This window comes from Macrotis lagotis, chromosome 1 (assembly GCF_037893015.1).
Source record: "Macrotis lagotis isolate mMagLag1 chromosome 1, bilby.v1.9.chrom.fasta, whole genome shotgun sequence".
Taxonomy (NCBI): Eukaryota; Metazoa; Chordata; class Mammalia; order Peramelemorphia; family Peramelidae; genus Macrotis; species Macrotis lagotis.
In genome coordinates, this window is record NC_133658.1 from 705,149,126 (window position 1) to 705,166,697 (window position 17,572).

A 17,572-nucleotide genomic window follows, 5' to 3' on the forward strand; every position below is an offset into this window, starting at 1 on the left:
GAATCTAAATGCAGGCATAACGGAGTTTTAAAAAAAATAGTCCTCCGATTCTAACCAAATAAATTATTTTGGGACTGCCAAGGCAGAGAAAAACTGATGTGTGTTTCCATTTGTTTAAGAGAAATCTTTTTATTTATATTATTATTATTATTATTATTATTATTATTATTATTAGGTTTCTGCAAGGCAATAGGAGTAAATGAATTGCCCAAGGTCATAGAGCTAAGTGAGGATTAAATCTGAGGCTGGATTTTGAACGCAGATCCTCCTTACTCCAGGGCCAACTCTGTCCACCATGCCATCTAGCTGCCCCTGGATATTTATTCCTAAATACCAGTTCTTAGTATACAGAAGACCCTTAAGAAATACTTACTGAATTAAATAATGCTGTAAATGTATTTTTGGTGTTTAAGCAAAAAAAAGAAAAAAAGAAAAAGGGATAGAAGAAAAAAAAAGTAATGCTTTATGGCACCAAGTCAAAACATTTAGAATGCAACAGGAAGATTGTTTTGAGGTAATAAAATTACAAGTACTAAACTGAAGTTTTTAATCTTGAGTCCTTTGCCATTCAAAATTACTTCTGCCAATGTAATTTTTAAAATTGGGTAAATCCAATGACATTCTGAGAATTTCAATGGGAATTTAAAGCTAATGGCTTTAATCAGCCCTTATTCTTAGATGTCTTGGGCTTAAAATACTTGACTATTTGCCGATCTAGGAATTGAAGCCCCAGTGGTTCAAGAGTACTAAGAGGCAGTGGATCTGGCAGTGTGTAAAATGAATCCTGGTTACAATCTCAACACTATTAAATTCTCATTCAAACATGGACATTATTCTATATGCCATTAAAAAAAGAAACCACTATGACTCAAGTTAAAATTGCAAAGCTACTCTTTAGGAACTTGCAGACTGATAGACAAATTAAGGTAAAGTAGCTGGGAAGAAATAAAACACAAATAGGAGTTTCTAGAGGCTGTTCAGTGTAAAAATTAAGTGAAAAGGAGAAGATAAAGGAAGAATTTTAATCAGATTGAAAGAGGTACATCAGGAGGAAATCAAAGTGATCTATAGTCACATGAAAAAATGCTCTAAATCACTACTTATTAGAGAAATGCAAATTAAAGCATCTCTGAGGTACCATGTCACACTTCTCAAACTGGCCAATAAGACCAGAAAGAACAATGATCAATGTTGGAAGGGATGTGAGAAATCTAGGACACTAATACATTGCTGGTGGAGCTGTGAACTTATCCAACATTTCTGGAGAGCCATTTGGAATTACGTCCAAGAGGCAATAAAAATGTGCATACTCTTTGATCCAGCAATATCTCACTACTGGGTCTATATCCTGAAGAGATCATGAAAAAGGTTTGTAAAAGCATCACTTGTACAAAAATATTCATAGTAGCCCTATTTGTGGTAGCAGAGAATTGGAAATTGAGTGAATATTCATCTATTGGGGAATGGCTGAACAAATTGTGATATGTGTATGTCATGGAACACTACTGTTCTATTAAAAACAGGAGTGGAGCAGCTAGGTGGCACAGTGGATAGAGCACCAAGTCCTGGAGTCAGGAGTCCCTGAGTTCAAATCAGGCCTCAGACACTTAATAATTACCTAGCTGTATGGCCTTGGGCAAGCCACTTAACCCCATTGCCTTGCAAAAACTAAAACAAAACAAAACAAAAAAAAAAAACAGGAGGGATGGGAATTCAGGGAAGGTTGGAAGGATTTGCATGAACTGATGCTGAGGGAAATGAGCAGAACCAGAAGAACACTGTACACCACAACAGCCACATGAAGTTAATGATCCATCTCAATGGACTTGATCATTCTATCAGTGCAACAATCAGGCATAATTTTGGGGCATCTATGATGAAGGATACCATCTGTATCCAGAGAAAGAATTGTGGAGTTTGAACAAAGACCAAAGACTATTACCTTTAATTAAAAAAAAATTATCTTATTATGTAATTTTTTTCTCTTATACCTTTTTCCCCCTTAAAGACATGATTTCTCTCTCATCACATTCAACTTAGAACAATGCATACCATGCAAACAATATAAAGACTAATAGACTGCCTTCTGGGGAGAGGGAAGCAAGATTGGAGGGAAAAATTGTAAAATTCAAAATAAATTAAATCAAAAAAGAAAGAAGTACATCAGAAGTAACTTAACAAAGGAGTATAGGAAAAAGAGATTAAGGAACTTGTCTACTTGTAAACTTACTCCTATTTACAGTATCTACCTGATAAGCAGACTCTGAAGAAATGTCTCCTGAATGATAAAGTATTAAAAGCTGAGATTCTATTACAATGATATCTTTTTCAAATTTATATTTTTAAAACAAGCTTACTTTGCAAACAAATATTAATATATTCTATAACTGAAACTATATTCAACCAATGTACATGCATATAAAATGATTTCATATTTGTCAAACATTTTATGTAGTCATTTCTTCCAATATGTTCATTTAATTTTAAAAGTATTTTCTTCAAATTTTTAGATCAAGAGATAGGAAAAAGAATGTAAGAAAAGGTATAAAACAGTAGAAGAGAGAGGAATGGGAAGTATTTCAGATTACTGGAAATTAAAATTATCCTGCATCTTGAAGTGCTATTTCATTGATATTTCCTAAGCTTTGTAATTATTCTGAACACGTGTGGCACTGACTTGATCAAATTATAACTTTCACTACCAAAGAACTGAAATTTCACTTTAAAAAAGTAATTATTAAAACTTAGTTCCTATTATTAAAACAAAAATACTTTTGAATATTAGAATTACTTTACAGTCCTGACTTCAAAATCTTTTCATACAGTTGTTAACATGTGGAAATCTCAGTATTTAACAAGCCTCAGGCAACCACATCTTTCAATAAGAGACACCTTAAAATTAGTTTATATTAACGTGAAAAGGCAAAGAAACTTTCCAATGTGTGCCAACTTTATGGCTCGTGGACAAAGAACATCACCTTCCTTTGCCAATCAGATTAACTACATTACTTTAAAGGTCACGTTAACACTCTGTTTAATCCCAGCACAGGCCAGAGCAGCAGATTAAGTAGAATTTTACATCAGTGGCAAGTCTCCCAAGTTTTCTTGATGCCATAGAATTCATAAGTAGGATCAGTGTGTTCTAAAAAAACATGGGGGGTTGGGGGAGGGGGTGGGAAGCAAAGAAAGGGTTGCACAGCATCAAGCGTATAATACTTGAAACCTCATCATCAAAGTGACAGTTTTCAAGTGCCATTTATGATGCCCTAGTCTGGAAACATCCCAGCTAACCCATCTGATCAACAATTTCACAGATGGAAGCACTTGATGGCTAATTGGCAAGTCCATTATTCAACTAAAACAGCTCCCTGTACCTCTTTTCTTTCCACTGAATGTCAAGGGACACTAACGCTGGTCACTATGAATATCTTAATTTTTTTTAAAGTTCTCACTTGCTCAGGGCAATCTTTTAACACCATAAAATTGTTTGGCTGGCATAAAATACAGAAGCAATTTTTAAAAATTATAACATTTCAAGAACTAAAAGTAGGGTATACGTAAATCCTTGTCCAAAAAGTTGGCCTTGATTCTCTATCTGGTCTTTTAGCAAAGTGATATGACATAGGAAAATTAAAGGGAAAACTTAATTCATCTTCTCAAATGTCCTTCTTAAAGTGTATCTAAATGGCTTGCATGTTACATGTCAAGAAAGCATACAACACTCAAGCACTTGAGCTTTTACTGGAGTGAGCACCTGTTAAATTTGACTTATTTTTAACTCAGTTTTGCAAAAAACAAAAAAAGACAATTCCAATTTTTAATCTGTGAATCAGTTAGCTAGAATGTCTCCACTAAAGAAATAATCTGACTCAATTTATATTAAGTTTTTATCACAGCTAACTAAAGGGAAAAAAATAATATGATGTTAGTGCCATTTGCTTACATTATTGTCCCCCATAAAACCAGTCTCTGTCCCTATGTATCCCTTTTTAACAATGCTACTACCTTATAATGCTGTCAGGATGCCTCAATAGCCTGCACCTTTTGGTAATGTTCCCAGAGAAATAATTAAAAGTAAATCCTTGTATGAGGATAAATGATACATATGGTTCCAAAACATTTATTATGCAAGATTCAAGAAACAAGGGATTTTATTGAACACCTACTATGGTACACTGCACTAAGCTATTCAACAAGTATTTGTTGGTTGCCTGCTATGATTGCTAGAATATTTCTATTGCTTAATGAAAATACCACCCCAAATATTTATAGAGATATTGTCTTTCACATTTAAACATGACCAAAAATTTATTCTCCATTATGTGATAAATCTGTGATCTCATCAATGTGGGTACTCCTGGCAATAATGCAGACTGCAAATTCTATGGGAGAGTCTGCCCAACATGTGTAATCTTGTTCATACTCAATATGTCAACAGTATTCCTATCAAGGCTGTAGTCTGTACTTCATCCAAATCTGAGTATGTGTGACTGACTCTTCTTCACATCCAACCATTAAGTTTGCCACAAAGAGTCCACTCAACATGCTCCAATTTTTCCTCATTCTCTCAACAAAATGAGTTAACCAAAGGAATTTATGAACTTCAGTACATTAGTCAAATCCTTGTTCTCACAAGACTAATCCTTTTTTGCTCACATATTTCTATGATGATATGCTACTGAACTTTTTTGTAGCTGTAGTTTATTGTTACATGGTGCAGCCTGCTTATGGTTACTATGTGCTACTCAACTGACCTTTGAATTATTTTCAAAGTTCTTTTAATGACTCAGGCTTCTCTCTGAAATACTCACTTTAGAATATTAATACTCTGTCTCTGCAGTTTTATAATTATAAATGACTCATCATCTCCTTCAACTTCACACTATGCTCCAGGGACTTGCCTTGTAAGCTCTTCACACTGAGTGGAGCAAAAGGAATGCCCCTTAGTTGTTCCTCACTCTTATTTCATGAGTAGTTGATCTTTTTTTCTAATTATACATTTCTCAGAAAAATTTACTTAGCATTTGCCTGAGTCAACTCTCTTTCCTACCCCACCCATGTGCCTTTCCATTGCATGAAGTGTGATCTTCAACTTTTAATTCTCTGGAGATTGTAATACAGAACTCCTTTAGATGAACTCCCTGAACTTCCCTGAAAAAAAAAAAGCCCATCTTTTAAATATCATATTCATGTATGATTATGAAGCATGGAATATTATAGCCTCCAAAATAAATTCTATATGAAAAATAGATATATATGCAGTAAATGAAATGGAAAATGACTAATAGTTTTCTACAGATCAGGGAGGGGAATCTTTTGAAATTAATTTTTTTATCATTCTTAAAATACTTTTATTAAAACTATCTTTCTACTACTCAACTTTTACTATTTATAACCAGGGAATGAAGAATTAATTTAACTGGCCTATTAGCTAGTTAAAGTTAGAGCAAAGCCATGAGAGCATGGGAACATAAAGATAGAAAAATAAAGCAATTAACCCATTCTTATCTGCTGTTTAGAGGATTTAAGTCCATGTACTTTCTGTGAACCCTCCACTGCACTCTCCCCTCCTGTATTCATTTTCTCTCAGAGCAAGCTGGCTCCAAGATCACTGACAACATGGCTTGAAAAATACCATCAGGAAACCAATATATAGGGTGTGATGTGGTGATGCCTACTTTGTCCTTGACATGTTTCCAGTCACTAAACATACAATGAGATAAATCAAACATGTGGAACAATCAAACACATAGAAGTTTAGGATTGAGTGAATCTGTTATGGTTCAGAAAACTGGTCTCATCAATAAAAGATTCAGAATTTGATACAATAAAGTTTAAAAGCTTGAGAAGTAAATGTGAATCAGAAAATATATTCAGGTAGCCAATGGAAAATAATGACAGCTAGATAATCAAAAGTATGAAAACAACACAATGTGAAAAGCAGGAAAGCATAGAAGAATGATTAGGAAAAAGCTGGTGAAATTAAATCAGTAGCTTCAAATTTTAAATAATCTCTCTGGTCTTGATTTCAGCTATAAGTTCAATGGGTACACTAAAATTTTATTGTAATGAATGTAGCCAGGCATGGTGGGCATGTCTATAGTTCCTGATACTGGGGAAGCTGAGGCTTATGGATCATTTAATTTCAGGAGTTTTTGAATGATAGTAAGACTGAAGTCTTAGTTTCAAGTGTCAGTACTAAGTCCAGCCTTAGTAAAGAGAGAAAGGAGAGAAAGGCCCAAAGGGCAAACTAACCTAGGCCAGAAAAGGGAAGCAGCTTAAAGCTTCTGGGCCAATGAGCATTGAGATTGGGCTATAGGTAGTCAATGCATTTACAGCCTGGGCAAAATAAAAAGACCAAGCATACAAAACATCCCCCACCCCCTGTGGAGAACAACCCCGACCCCCTGTGGAGAATTTATATGCCAATGAAATCACAGGTCCTAAGGGGAGGGGGAGGAAATTATCATTCACCAAAAAAATACATTTCCAACATCTGAATTTTTCATCTCATCTTCTGCTCTAAGGGTATACTAACTGAAATTTCAAGTTTCAGACAAATTTAATTTGATCCTTTGCTTTAATATCATGTTTCATTATGATTAACTTGTTCCGATTTCACATACTTAGTTAAACAGGTCAAAGATCTGTGACTCCATCCATGACAGAATTCCCTCCATCAAAACTGATCACAACTCCTTCACAGTTCAGCAAAAATTTCTGTTCTGGCTCTAGGTCCTTGGAATGCCAAATACAACTAGAATACTCAAAAATATTTTACAGATATTCCTGGAATTTACTTCTCTCTTAATGATTTGAGAAATTGCAAGGGTAAATGTGAGATACTATAACATAGTTTGTTAAGGGAGGGGCAGAGGGGATGTAACCTTTAGAACCCCAAAGCATTGATAATTAGAAGGACCTGTCCTAATTAAATTTGTTTGGGGTTTGATCTTTTTCTTAATTTTCTTAAAGGTGGTAGCATGGTAACCAAAGAAATGCAACTTGAGTCAGGAAGCCCCAAGTTAGAAAAATACTCCTCACACATTTTCCAGTTTGTGTGGACTAGCCAAGTTGCTTGATTTCTTTCAAATTTATTTTTTTCATATGTAAAATGGGGATTATAATAGCAACTATCACAATGTTGTTGTGAGGATTAAATGAGATCATATGTGCAAAGCTCACTAGAAATCTTGAAATATATTAGTTATTGTGTAAAAACACAAGACAAGGTAGAGTTAACAATAGCATTTTTAAAGCATTTTTAATAGCAAAGAAAAATTTTTAAGGTTCTTGAAAATCTTTTCTTAAAAATAATTGTTCTTCTATAAAATTATTTGCAGTAAGATAAAACAATGCAAAATAAATTAAAACATCTACGGGGGCGACTAGGTGGTGCAGCGGATAGAGCAACAGCACTGGAGTCAGGAGTACCTGAATTCAACTCCAGCCTCAGACACATTACCTAGCTGTGTGGCCTTGGGCAAGCCACTTAACTCCATTTGCCTTGCAAAAATCTAAGAAAAAAAAATCTAAGTTATGTTTCCTCTCACCTCACTGATGAACTTAATACATAACAAGTGTTAAACAGTGCGTACACAGAGGATGATATATGTTTGAGCTCTAATAGTTGGCATTTATACAGTGTTTTAAGCTTTATAAAGCACTTAAAAATATTTTATCTTGTGGATAAGGATTATCTAAGTCCAATAAATACTTTTGAGAATTTTGGTCCAATAATAATTAAAAAAAAAAAAGAAATATCTTATTCCATGAAGTTGGAAAAAAAGGATAATTAAAAAAATCAACTGATATGCAAAATACTATAATAATAAAAATAAATTTATAAACCTAAGAAACAAAGGAAATTCAAAGTATATAGAATTTTTATCAGGAATGTTGTTATCCTTTTCTAATTTTAACCAGTCAATGTTTAGGGGTGGAAAAAAAGGTTTTCTAAAGCCACTGGTATGTCCAAATCATGATTAGCTTGCAAATGGTAGACCTAATTTGTTATAAACCCTAAAGTCAAAAATGGTATTAGGAATTATTTACATAACTAGAATTAATATAGAAATTAATTATATAACTGAAGAATAACTTTAAAACCTATTATTCTAAACAATCAATCATTTTGTAAAACTGCTACTAAAATTTTTACAGAATCAGACAGAAAAACAACATAATGAAAAAGTCAAGAATTTTGGTCACTAGGTTATAACAATTGATTGCAAATTTGAGTTTGAGTGTGTGTGAGTGTTTGTGTGTGTGTGAGTGAGTGAGTGTGTGTGTGTGTGTGTGTGTGTGTGTGTGTGTGTGTGTGTGTGTGTGTGAGTGATTACATTTGCTGGATGGGGAAAGTTTGGTAATCTTTCCTTTTCTGATACAGACAAAATAAATGATATGGTAGATTACTGTGTTTGGACTTACAAGACCTTTAAGTTCCCTTTCAGGGAGAGCATGGGAACATAAAGACAGAAAATAAAGTAATTAACCCATTCTTATCTGTTGTTTAGAGGATTTAAGTCCATGTACTCTCTGTGAACCCTCTACTGCACTCTCCCCTCCTGTATTCATTTTCTCTCAGAGCAAGCTGGCTCCGAGATCACTGACAACATGGCTTGAAAAATACCATCATTTTCCATTTCATTTACTGCATATATACCTATTTTTTCATATAGAATTTATTTTGGAGGCTATAATACTCCATGCTTCACAATCATATGTGAATATGATATTTAAAAGATGGGCTTTTTTTTTCAGGGAAAAAACTGAGTTCACCTAAAGGAGATTCTGAACTTAACTGAACTTAAAGTTGTTATCTGAATGAAATGATCAATAATTTGGTTCTCTTTTTTTGGTTGTGGCAAAGACTCAGTGACATTTAATTAATAATTTAGATGAAGATTTGTAAATGGCATAAAGTTAGGAGGACAACAATGTGGGTTGGTGAATCAAAAGTCTACTAGCTGTTAGTACTATAATATAAAATGAGCAATGAACACCCAAGTGGCAAATACAACATCACTGTGGAAGTCCTGATTTTAGATGAGTCAAGGGCTTGAAAAATCAAGGAGGATCTTCCAAAATAAAGAAAAACAAAAGAAACAAACAAAAGAGAGGAAGAGTCAGATCCCACAAAACAGTTTCAAAAAACTGAATGAGAAATAATGAAATCTTCAAAGAAATAATAAAGTAATATATAAATTATAGGTAAGTAAAATCTGTGAAAACAGAAATTCACCTTACTTAATGTTCGCCTTGCACTTCATCTACTTAATATTGTGGCAATACTCTAATGAAATTGATCTGAGAATAGTGTATAACTTATAGTCTAAAGCAGTTTTTTTGAACACTTAGAATTTAAGGGAGCTGCTAGCCCATTGGGACCACAGAGCCTAGATATGTCAGAGGCACAACTTCAGCCCAGGTCTTCATAACTATGAAACTAACTTTCTTTTTCTTTTTTTAGGTTTTTGTTTTTTGGTTTTTTTTTGCAAAGCAAACAGGGTTAAGTGGCTTGCCCAAGGCCACACAGCTAGGTAATTATTAAGTGTCTGAGACCGGATTTGAACCCAGGTACTCCTGACTCCAGGGCTGGTGCTTTATCCACTGCGCCACCTAGCCACCCCAAAACTAACTTTCTATTCAGTCAGCTTCTCTTCCTAGTCTAAAGAAAGCAATCAGGTAAGATATTCTCTTGTTCCCTTTACCTAAAAAATAAGGAAGAGCTTACTGTAGGAAGTTTAGAAGTGTTATTAACAATATAACTGTGTCCACTTTAAAAAATGAGAAAGAAGAGAATTTAAGTAATAGAAGTTATAAAAGAAGTCTCTCCAGATATATATCAGAATCCCAAAAGGAAGGAAATCCTGAAAAGAATATAAATGCTTAAAAGGAAAGGCAAAAAAAAAAAGGGAAAAAATCATTTATAAAATATTTAAAAATGATTTTTTCCCTTTTTTTTTTGTCATCAAGTATAAAATGTATTATGCACATATTGTTCCAGGATAAAAAAAATAGTTCCTCCTCTCAAGAAGCTAACAGTCTAATGAGCTACCATTAAAGAAGACTAGGGAAATTTTCTTGTAGATGGAAGAATTTGAGTTGAGACTTGAAGGAATATTGATTAGGCATAGAGAGAAAAAAAAAGGAGCAATGAAAAAAGGGAACAAGCATTTATTAAGCACTAATTATGGGCCAAGCACTATGCTAAGTTCTGGGGACACAAACAAAAAGGTAACTATAAAAAGATATCTACTTTTTCCTGTTTAAAAATTTGCAAAATTAAAACAAGTCATTTAATATAATTCTATAATTTTTTCTAAAGCATTTCCCCAAAGTTAAAGTTATTCTTTCCTGATAAATGTAAAATAATAATCAAAATTTGGAACTCAAAGTATTTTTGAGTTTTGCTTTAAGACTTCTAGGAAAATAAGTAATGTTGTAAAGTTGTATTATTCACTTAACTCACCAATAAAGTTAAACTTACAAAAATCTGTGTCAAAAATTTGATGTTACAACTTCTATTAGAGAAGAGTGACAAGAGTCACAATTCAACACAAAAGGCTATTGTAAGCCCAGTACCAATTACTACCAAAAAAATAACATTAACTTTAAATGTCTCTACTTCAAATTCCATTGGTCCATGAAGTTGACCATAACCAACTCAAAATTTATTTCTATTTTTTCTGAATTGATGGTGCTTACTATCTGAATTATTCCTCCCTCCAGAGGACACCATATTTCTGTCCCTAAATGACTCCGGCCTGGGCTCCCTTTTATCTTTAAACTTTCTTTTGGTAATTACATATGCTCCTACAAGCTTAACAATCATCTCTATGCAGAAGGTTATTTGATCAACATATTCAGCCCTTGTGTCTTTTTCAAGCTCCAGTCACACATCTCCAAACACCTAGTGGACATTTCAAATTCAACATATCCAAAACAGAAATAAACATCTGATCAATAAAACCTTCTTTTATACTCACCATTTCTGCCATCTGCCAGTCATGTAGGCTTGCAACCACAGCATTATCCTCTATGTTTCAGCCTCCTTCACTCCACAGATCCAAATGGTTGCCAAATCTTATGGTTTCTACCTCTATCACTTCTTTCAAATCAGTCTCCTTCTCCCTCTTCATACAGCCACAATTTTCATTCAAATCTTGCCTCAATTACTCCTTAGCTTTGTGACCCTGGTCAAGTCCTTAACTTCTATTTGTCTCAGTTTCCTCATCAGTACAAAAGAGTAAGCACTCTATAAATGCTGTTCTACTTATTATTAATATTATTATTATTATTTTGCCACTTATTATTATTAATTATTTACTATCTGCTCCCAATTATTCCATATTTACTTATAAATGAATATGTTGTCTCCCCTACTGAAAGTCAGTTCCTTAAAGACTTCATTCACTTCTATCTTTGTACAATATAGTGCTAGGCACAAAGCAGGCACTTAATAAATACCTGCTGACTAATTCATTTCAATTTAACTAACCTATTGGCCAATTGTGTGTATGACATTTCAACTTCCACCTCTATAATTTTGCACAGGTAGGAGCAGGATCAACAATACCAGTGCTGTCACTGAAAGGGAGAGTTAAAAATGGAAGGATTCACTGCAAGGATAATCAGCAATTTTCTATGCTTAATGACTGCTCTATATTTCATTTCATTTCATTTCATTTCATTTCATTTCATGATAAAAGACTATAAAATTATTCCAAAGGATGCATTCACTCTCAGTCATTGAAATATATGAAATGTAATTTAAGTCCTGAGTTGCACAGTAACAGAAGCACCAGAAAGCAGATCCTACCTCTCCCTTCATCTTTCAAAACTATATATTCTACAAGGTCATATAAGGTGCCTAGAGGACTGCACCCCTGCTTCTGCAGGAGACCTGGAGTCCATATTAGCTGTGGGGAAAAAACCAGGGTTTTTATTGGTTTATTAAGAGGGCTAATCGACCTTCCCCTTTCTAGATTCTCAGAAAACAGTAGCATGATCTACTGGAGCCCAAATAACCCACAAACATACCAATCAGAGCCTAAAAAAATTACCAACCTCAACAGAAGATAGGGCCAAGTCAATATCTCATCCAGGGGGATTGTAGCCTGGGCTCAGGCCACACAGGAGAAGGAGCAAGGTGAACCTGCAGCACAGGGCCTAGTCAGCCCAGGCCAGAACTTCAGTCAGACCAACATTCATGATATTCACACTCAAGTCAATAGGACAAAGGTCTAAGACAAAACCCAAAATCTTGCACAAGGTCAGGGGGACAGCACAAAATATAGAGCTTGCTAAGATCACAGCAAAGAACTGGATCATGGAAGAGAGAGAGAAATAGCCCAAGTCAAAACCCAAGTTTAACCACCAGCATTCTGAGCCAATACCCAAGAATTCTGAATATGTGAGTTTAGTCTTAGTTATAAATTTAAAACCAGCCATGCTTGCCCCCAAAACTTACAAGGATTATGTATGGAAAGGAAGAATCTGATCCAAGGAAAAAGTCTCAATCCATAAAATGTTACTAGGATAAGAGAAAACAAAAAGAAAATTCTGAACACATTGAAGAAAATACTCTGGATTGAGAGAAGTTCAAGAGATGAACATAGAATAAGAGATTAACTTTAAAAAGTTCACATAGAAGCTGAGAGAAAAATGTCCTGTCCAAAAATACTTGGAAGAAATGGAACAAAACCTATAAAATGCAAAGTTCAAGAAATTGAAAGAATTCATAAAAACCAGATTGGACCAACTAAAAAAAAATGAGTAACAAGAAATGATAAAACAAAATCAAAAGGCTGGGAAAAAAGAAAACATAGGTATGCAGTATCAAAAACTGAGCTAGAAAATGAAACAATTAAAAAGCATCTAAGAATCAACAGAATAACTGAAAGTCAGTCAAAAAATATTGGATACTATATTTCAAGACAATATAAATGTAAAGTGCTCAGATCTATTAAAATCAAAGGGCAAAATGAAAATATAGAGAACATACAAGTCACTTCCTAGACTATCAAAATGAAATCTCTCTGACACATCACAGCTAAAATCAGAGTGTTTAAGTCAAAGAAAAACATAATGCAAACAGCCAAAAGGTTTGAAGTACTCATGAACCACACTAAGGATTAAGGAAGGATTTGAAACTGCTACTATCAGTATCTCTATTTTCCTCCCCCCATCACACACACACACACACACACACACACATACACACAAGCTGAGTTTAAAATGAGATTATATTTGTAAAGCACTCTACAACATGAAAGTACTATATGAATACAAACTATTATTAGTATTATTATTATTATTATTAACAGTAATTAATTAATAGTATTATGGGGTCATAAGAAACCACATTCATTAAAAAGCAAGTTTATCTTTTAATTTTCAAAGCACAGCATTCAAAGTGGGAAGAGATCTCAAAGACCCTGATGTAAAACCTGTAGGTTTAGATATATGGACAGTAAGGTTCAGATGCATTAAACAATTGCCCAGTTATACAAGAGGCAAAAAAAAAAAAGAGCTGTTATCTGACATCAAATGCAGTACTCCATACTGACCTTTTTTATAAAAAAAAATACATGTAATTTAATATTCTTTATCATTGAATAAGGTAAAAAGAAGTATTTTGCCATGAAACACTGTGAGATTTTTTAAAAAATAACAAAAGTTGGGGCAGCTAGGTGACACAGTGGATAGAGCACCGGCCCTGGAGTCAGGAGTAACTGAGTTCAAATCCAGCCTCAGACATTTAATAATTACATAGCTGTGTGGCCTTGGGCAAGCCACTTAACCTTATTGCCTTGCAAAAAAAAAATACTGAAAGATGAATAAAGTTAAAAGAGAATAAATAAAAATTGGGAGGGGGGGTGGGGAAGGGGAAAGAATCTCATTTACGGGGCAGCTAGGTGGCACAGTGGATAGAGCACCAGCCCTGGAGTCAGGAGGACCTGAGTTCAAATGCAGCCTCAGACACTTAATAATTACCTAGCTTGTGTGACCTTGGGCAAAGTCACTTAATCCCATTGCTTCTCTCCCCACCAACCCCCCCCCCAAAAGGAATATCATTTATTCTCACTGACACTAGTAAAAGTTCTACTAAGCATGAAACACAGCAAAAAGGAGACTTAGAATATTGAAAGAATTAAGCTCTACTTGGGAATCAGAAACAAACATAAATGATATTAGATCCTTATGCAACATGTCTTAAATAAAAAAATACATAGTAACCATCAAATACAAGTGTCGATTAATCAGAAATCTAAAAGGACTATTTAGCAAGTATTAAATTTTTCCACTAATTATCAGAGAAAAGGTTATTAATGGTCATCATGACATTATTTAGGACAATAAGACTGTGATACCCATTATTTTGTATCCTTTAGAGATACCCAAGGAAGAATGTTGACTATTGATGTTATAATTACTGAGTCACTTTGCAAGGAATTTAATTCTGAGAAGAAATATGGTATAGCAGAAAATATGTTGAAACCTGTGTTCAAATCTTAATGCAAACACTTAGGAACTGTAACCTTGGGTAAGTCACATAAGTTCAGTCATCTGTCTAAAGAGTAACAACTGTTCCTCCAACAAGGGAAATGATATGAAGTTCTACATAAAAATCAATTGTTTATTTTTAAAATCTGAACAAGGTTGTAGCAAGTAAGAGTACTTGGAATAGACATTAGAAAGATCTGGGTAAAAGTCCTGCCTCAGATACATACTAGCTAAATAACTCATAACACTTATGTCTGAGGAAATTTCTCCCTAGGACTTATCTACTGGACTCCTAACTCGGTTGTTCCATAAGATTTCTTACACATGACATTACAGACCTGGGTTCAAAATCCAGCTGTGGGCTCAGATAATTAAATCTCTCCAGGTCTCAGTTTCTTCAAGAAATATATACATACTACAAACTGTTGCTTATAATATTAAGGTTTTTTTAAATCTTTATATACTTTTATGATTAATTTCAAATCAAATTCAGGCAATTCTAGAAGACATCTGGAAAGTATACCATGTATCTCAAAACAGCTTCGGTAGGCGTCAAGTTCAGAAAGGCCTGAGGAGGCATAAGTCTGAAGGATTAGACTACGCAGATGTTAGAAAAATGAAGAGTCATGAAGCAGTTTGGCAGCAAAGAAACATGAGAAATACTCAAAATTGCTTAAGAAAAAGAAACTAAAAATAACTGAAGACTGCTCCAGGATGCAATAAACTATCAGGAAGAGATTTTTAGCTCTCTAAAGAAATATGAAATAATTTTGAACCAAAATAGAATTTTGGCCATCTAGCTAATGAATGAATATATACACACAAACTATAAAACTAAATACCTTAAACAGCACAATATCAAAAACCTTCAACTTATACACATCAAAGATCTTAGTTCTTATAACAAATATCTGAATGATAAAATTGGTAACATCCTATGGAAATACTGAATTAGAAGGATGCTAATGACTAAGGAAATAACAAAAATGGGATATTAAAAATAGACCGTCAATTTTCTACATAGTGAAGTTATTGGTCTAAATTATCACTAGGGTCAACTATGTATTAACTAACCACATTTCTACAGAAATGGAAAATTAGAAAGGAACATAAAGAGATGCATAGAATATTGGAGTAGATGAATGACAGCTGACTTTAAAAATAATTCTTTAACAGTTTGCAAAGTGCTTTATATTTTTTTCTCTTATTTGATCCTTCCACTAATCCTATAAAGTCAGAAAGAACAGGATCACTAAGATGATGAAACTGGCAGAAAGGCGGTCAAAAAATATACTGCTAATAATAAGTGAGCTAATATGAATTGGCAGACTCCAATTCCTTTGGCTAAAACTCCATTACTTTTTATACTAGACTTCAGCTGCTTCAAAATATTCAACACAGAGTTCAGAAAAGAGGATCTTCACTGGTTTCAGAAGACAGAATAGGAACACACTGCTTCCTTCCATATCAATTGTATTAAACAAAGAATATCTTTAGAACCTTACTTAATAGATAATCACCTAATGTAAAAGAAATCATTTCTACAAAAAATATTAAAAGAAAAAAGACATATCATCATGTACTTTTAAAAAAAGTAATCTTTTATTTTGCACCTATTATATACAAGGCACATGGTAGCTGACAACACAGGACTTTTTACACATAACTAATTTTGATGATTGCTTTTAGATTACTGCTAACAGTAATGGTATTTAATTTTGCATATATAACCAACAAAATTTATGGTTTTAAATAAAAAATGTATTCAAGCAAACTAGACTTTTAATAAAAAGCAAATTTAAAAATCTTATATGTCTCAAAATACTAAATGAAAACAAGTAGTTAACATTATTATTCCTAGGGCAGAATATCAATTAAGATAACTGTGCTCTCCATATACCTTTAGTGTAGCAAGATAGCACTAAAGCTATAAGGGTCATCTGTGGGGTCATTTTTCTGAGATTTCTTTTATTTCTAGAAACTCAGAAAATAGTTTTATCTTTTTTTAATGTTGAAAGATACACTGAGAAACTGTATACTAACCTGGCCAAGCCCAGGCATACCTCCTCCAAGTCGAAGTAGTCTGTCCATATTTCTAGAAAACAGAAACAAAGGAAAACGTTCCTAAGCACAAAAGTGTTTACTCAATTGCTATCTATATAATTCACCTTCAGTCACTCAGTATGTCAAAAATATTGGTGGTAATTACAACACAACATCAGACTTCCTGTTAATTAACACCACATATTAATTCAAGAAGCTGTCTTCTACGCTAATTAACAGACCTTATTTTACTGCTTTGGTTTTGGGTTATCCCCAGTTTTAAAGACAAGCAATCTTAGCATAGTTTTCAAAACTTTGCTATCAAGTTAATTATATTTTCTTATTGTTATCAGATAACAGTACCTGAACAAGAGAAGTGCCTGAAATACTTACCATGTATATGATTGAGTTTGCGTCAATTTGTCCAGAGTGTACAAATAAGAATCCTCACTTTTAAATTAAATTTTAACATCCTCATTAGTAAGTTCTGTGCTAATTAACTTACAGCTTGTCAGTTATCATCAAAACTACATGTGAAAGACATTGTGAGCAGATTATGGATCTCTGAATTAGCATCAAAAGCTTTCTTTAATGAACTCATTATACTAAAAAGAAATACTATAAAGTAAACATTAAATGCATTCAGTTAATGTTCTAGAAGCTCCACAGAAATTTCATTTATTTCAGAGATTGGGGAGCAAATATAGGGAAATGTACCTTCTTCATTCAGGAAATGTTAAACTATTAAGTGTTATAATTATGAATCACTAAATTTAAAAATGATTTAACTTATTTATTTTGGTGTATTGGAATAAAGATACAGAAATAATTCCTATGACTATGAAGAGCTCAGGAAGAATAGCTAGAGCATCAAACAAAATTCTGTGTACGTGTGCCTGTTTCTAAATGTATGTATATTTAATTTACACAGTCTCAATGACCACATAATTAACATTCTCAATACTTAAAAAAGAGTATCTAACCCTTGCATAACCTAAAACACTGATTTCCCTAAATA

At 33.5% G+C, this 17,572-nt stretch overlaps 1 protein-coding gene across 2 annotated transcripts in view; it reads right to left on the reverse strand.

The window, feature by feature from the left end:
- The window catches only part of PSMD14 (proteasome 26S subunit, non-ATPase 14), a 108,268-nt gene that overhangs the window by 76,221 nt on the left and 14,475 nt on the right, over nucleotides 1-17,572 (reverse strand). For both annotated transcript variants that reach the window (XM_074215850.1, XM_074215851.1), the window contains one exon: nucleotides 16,555-16,606. In XM_074215850.1, the coding sequence (XP_074071951.1) occupies nucleotides 16,555-16,606 (52 nt within the window). The remainder of the gene's footprint in view (nucleotides 1-16,554; nucleotides 16,607-17,572) is intronic.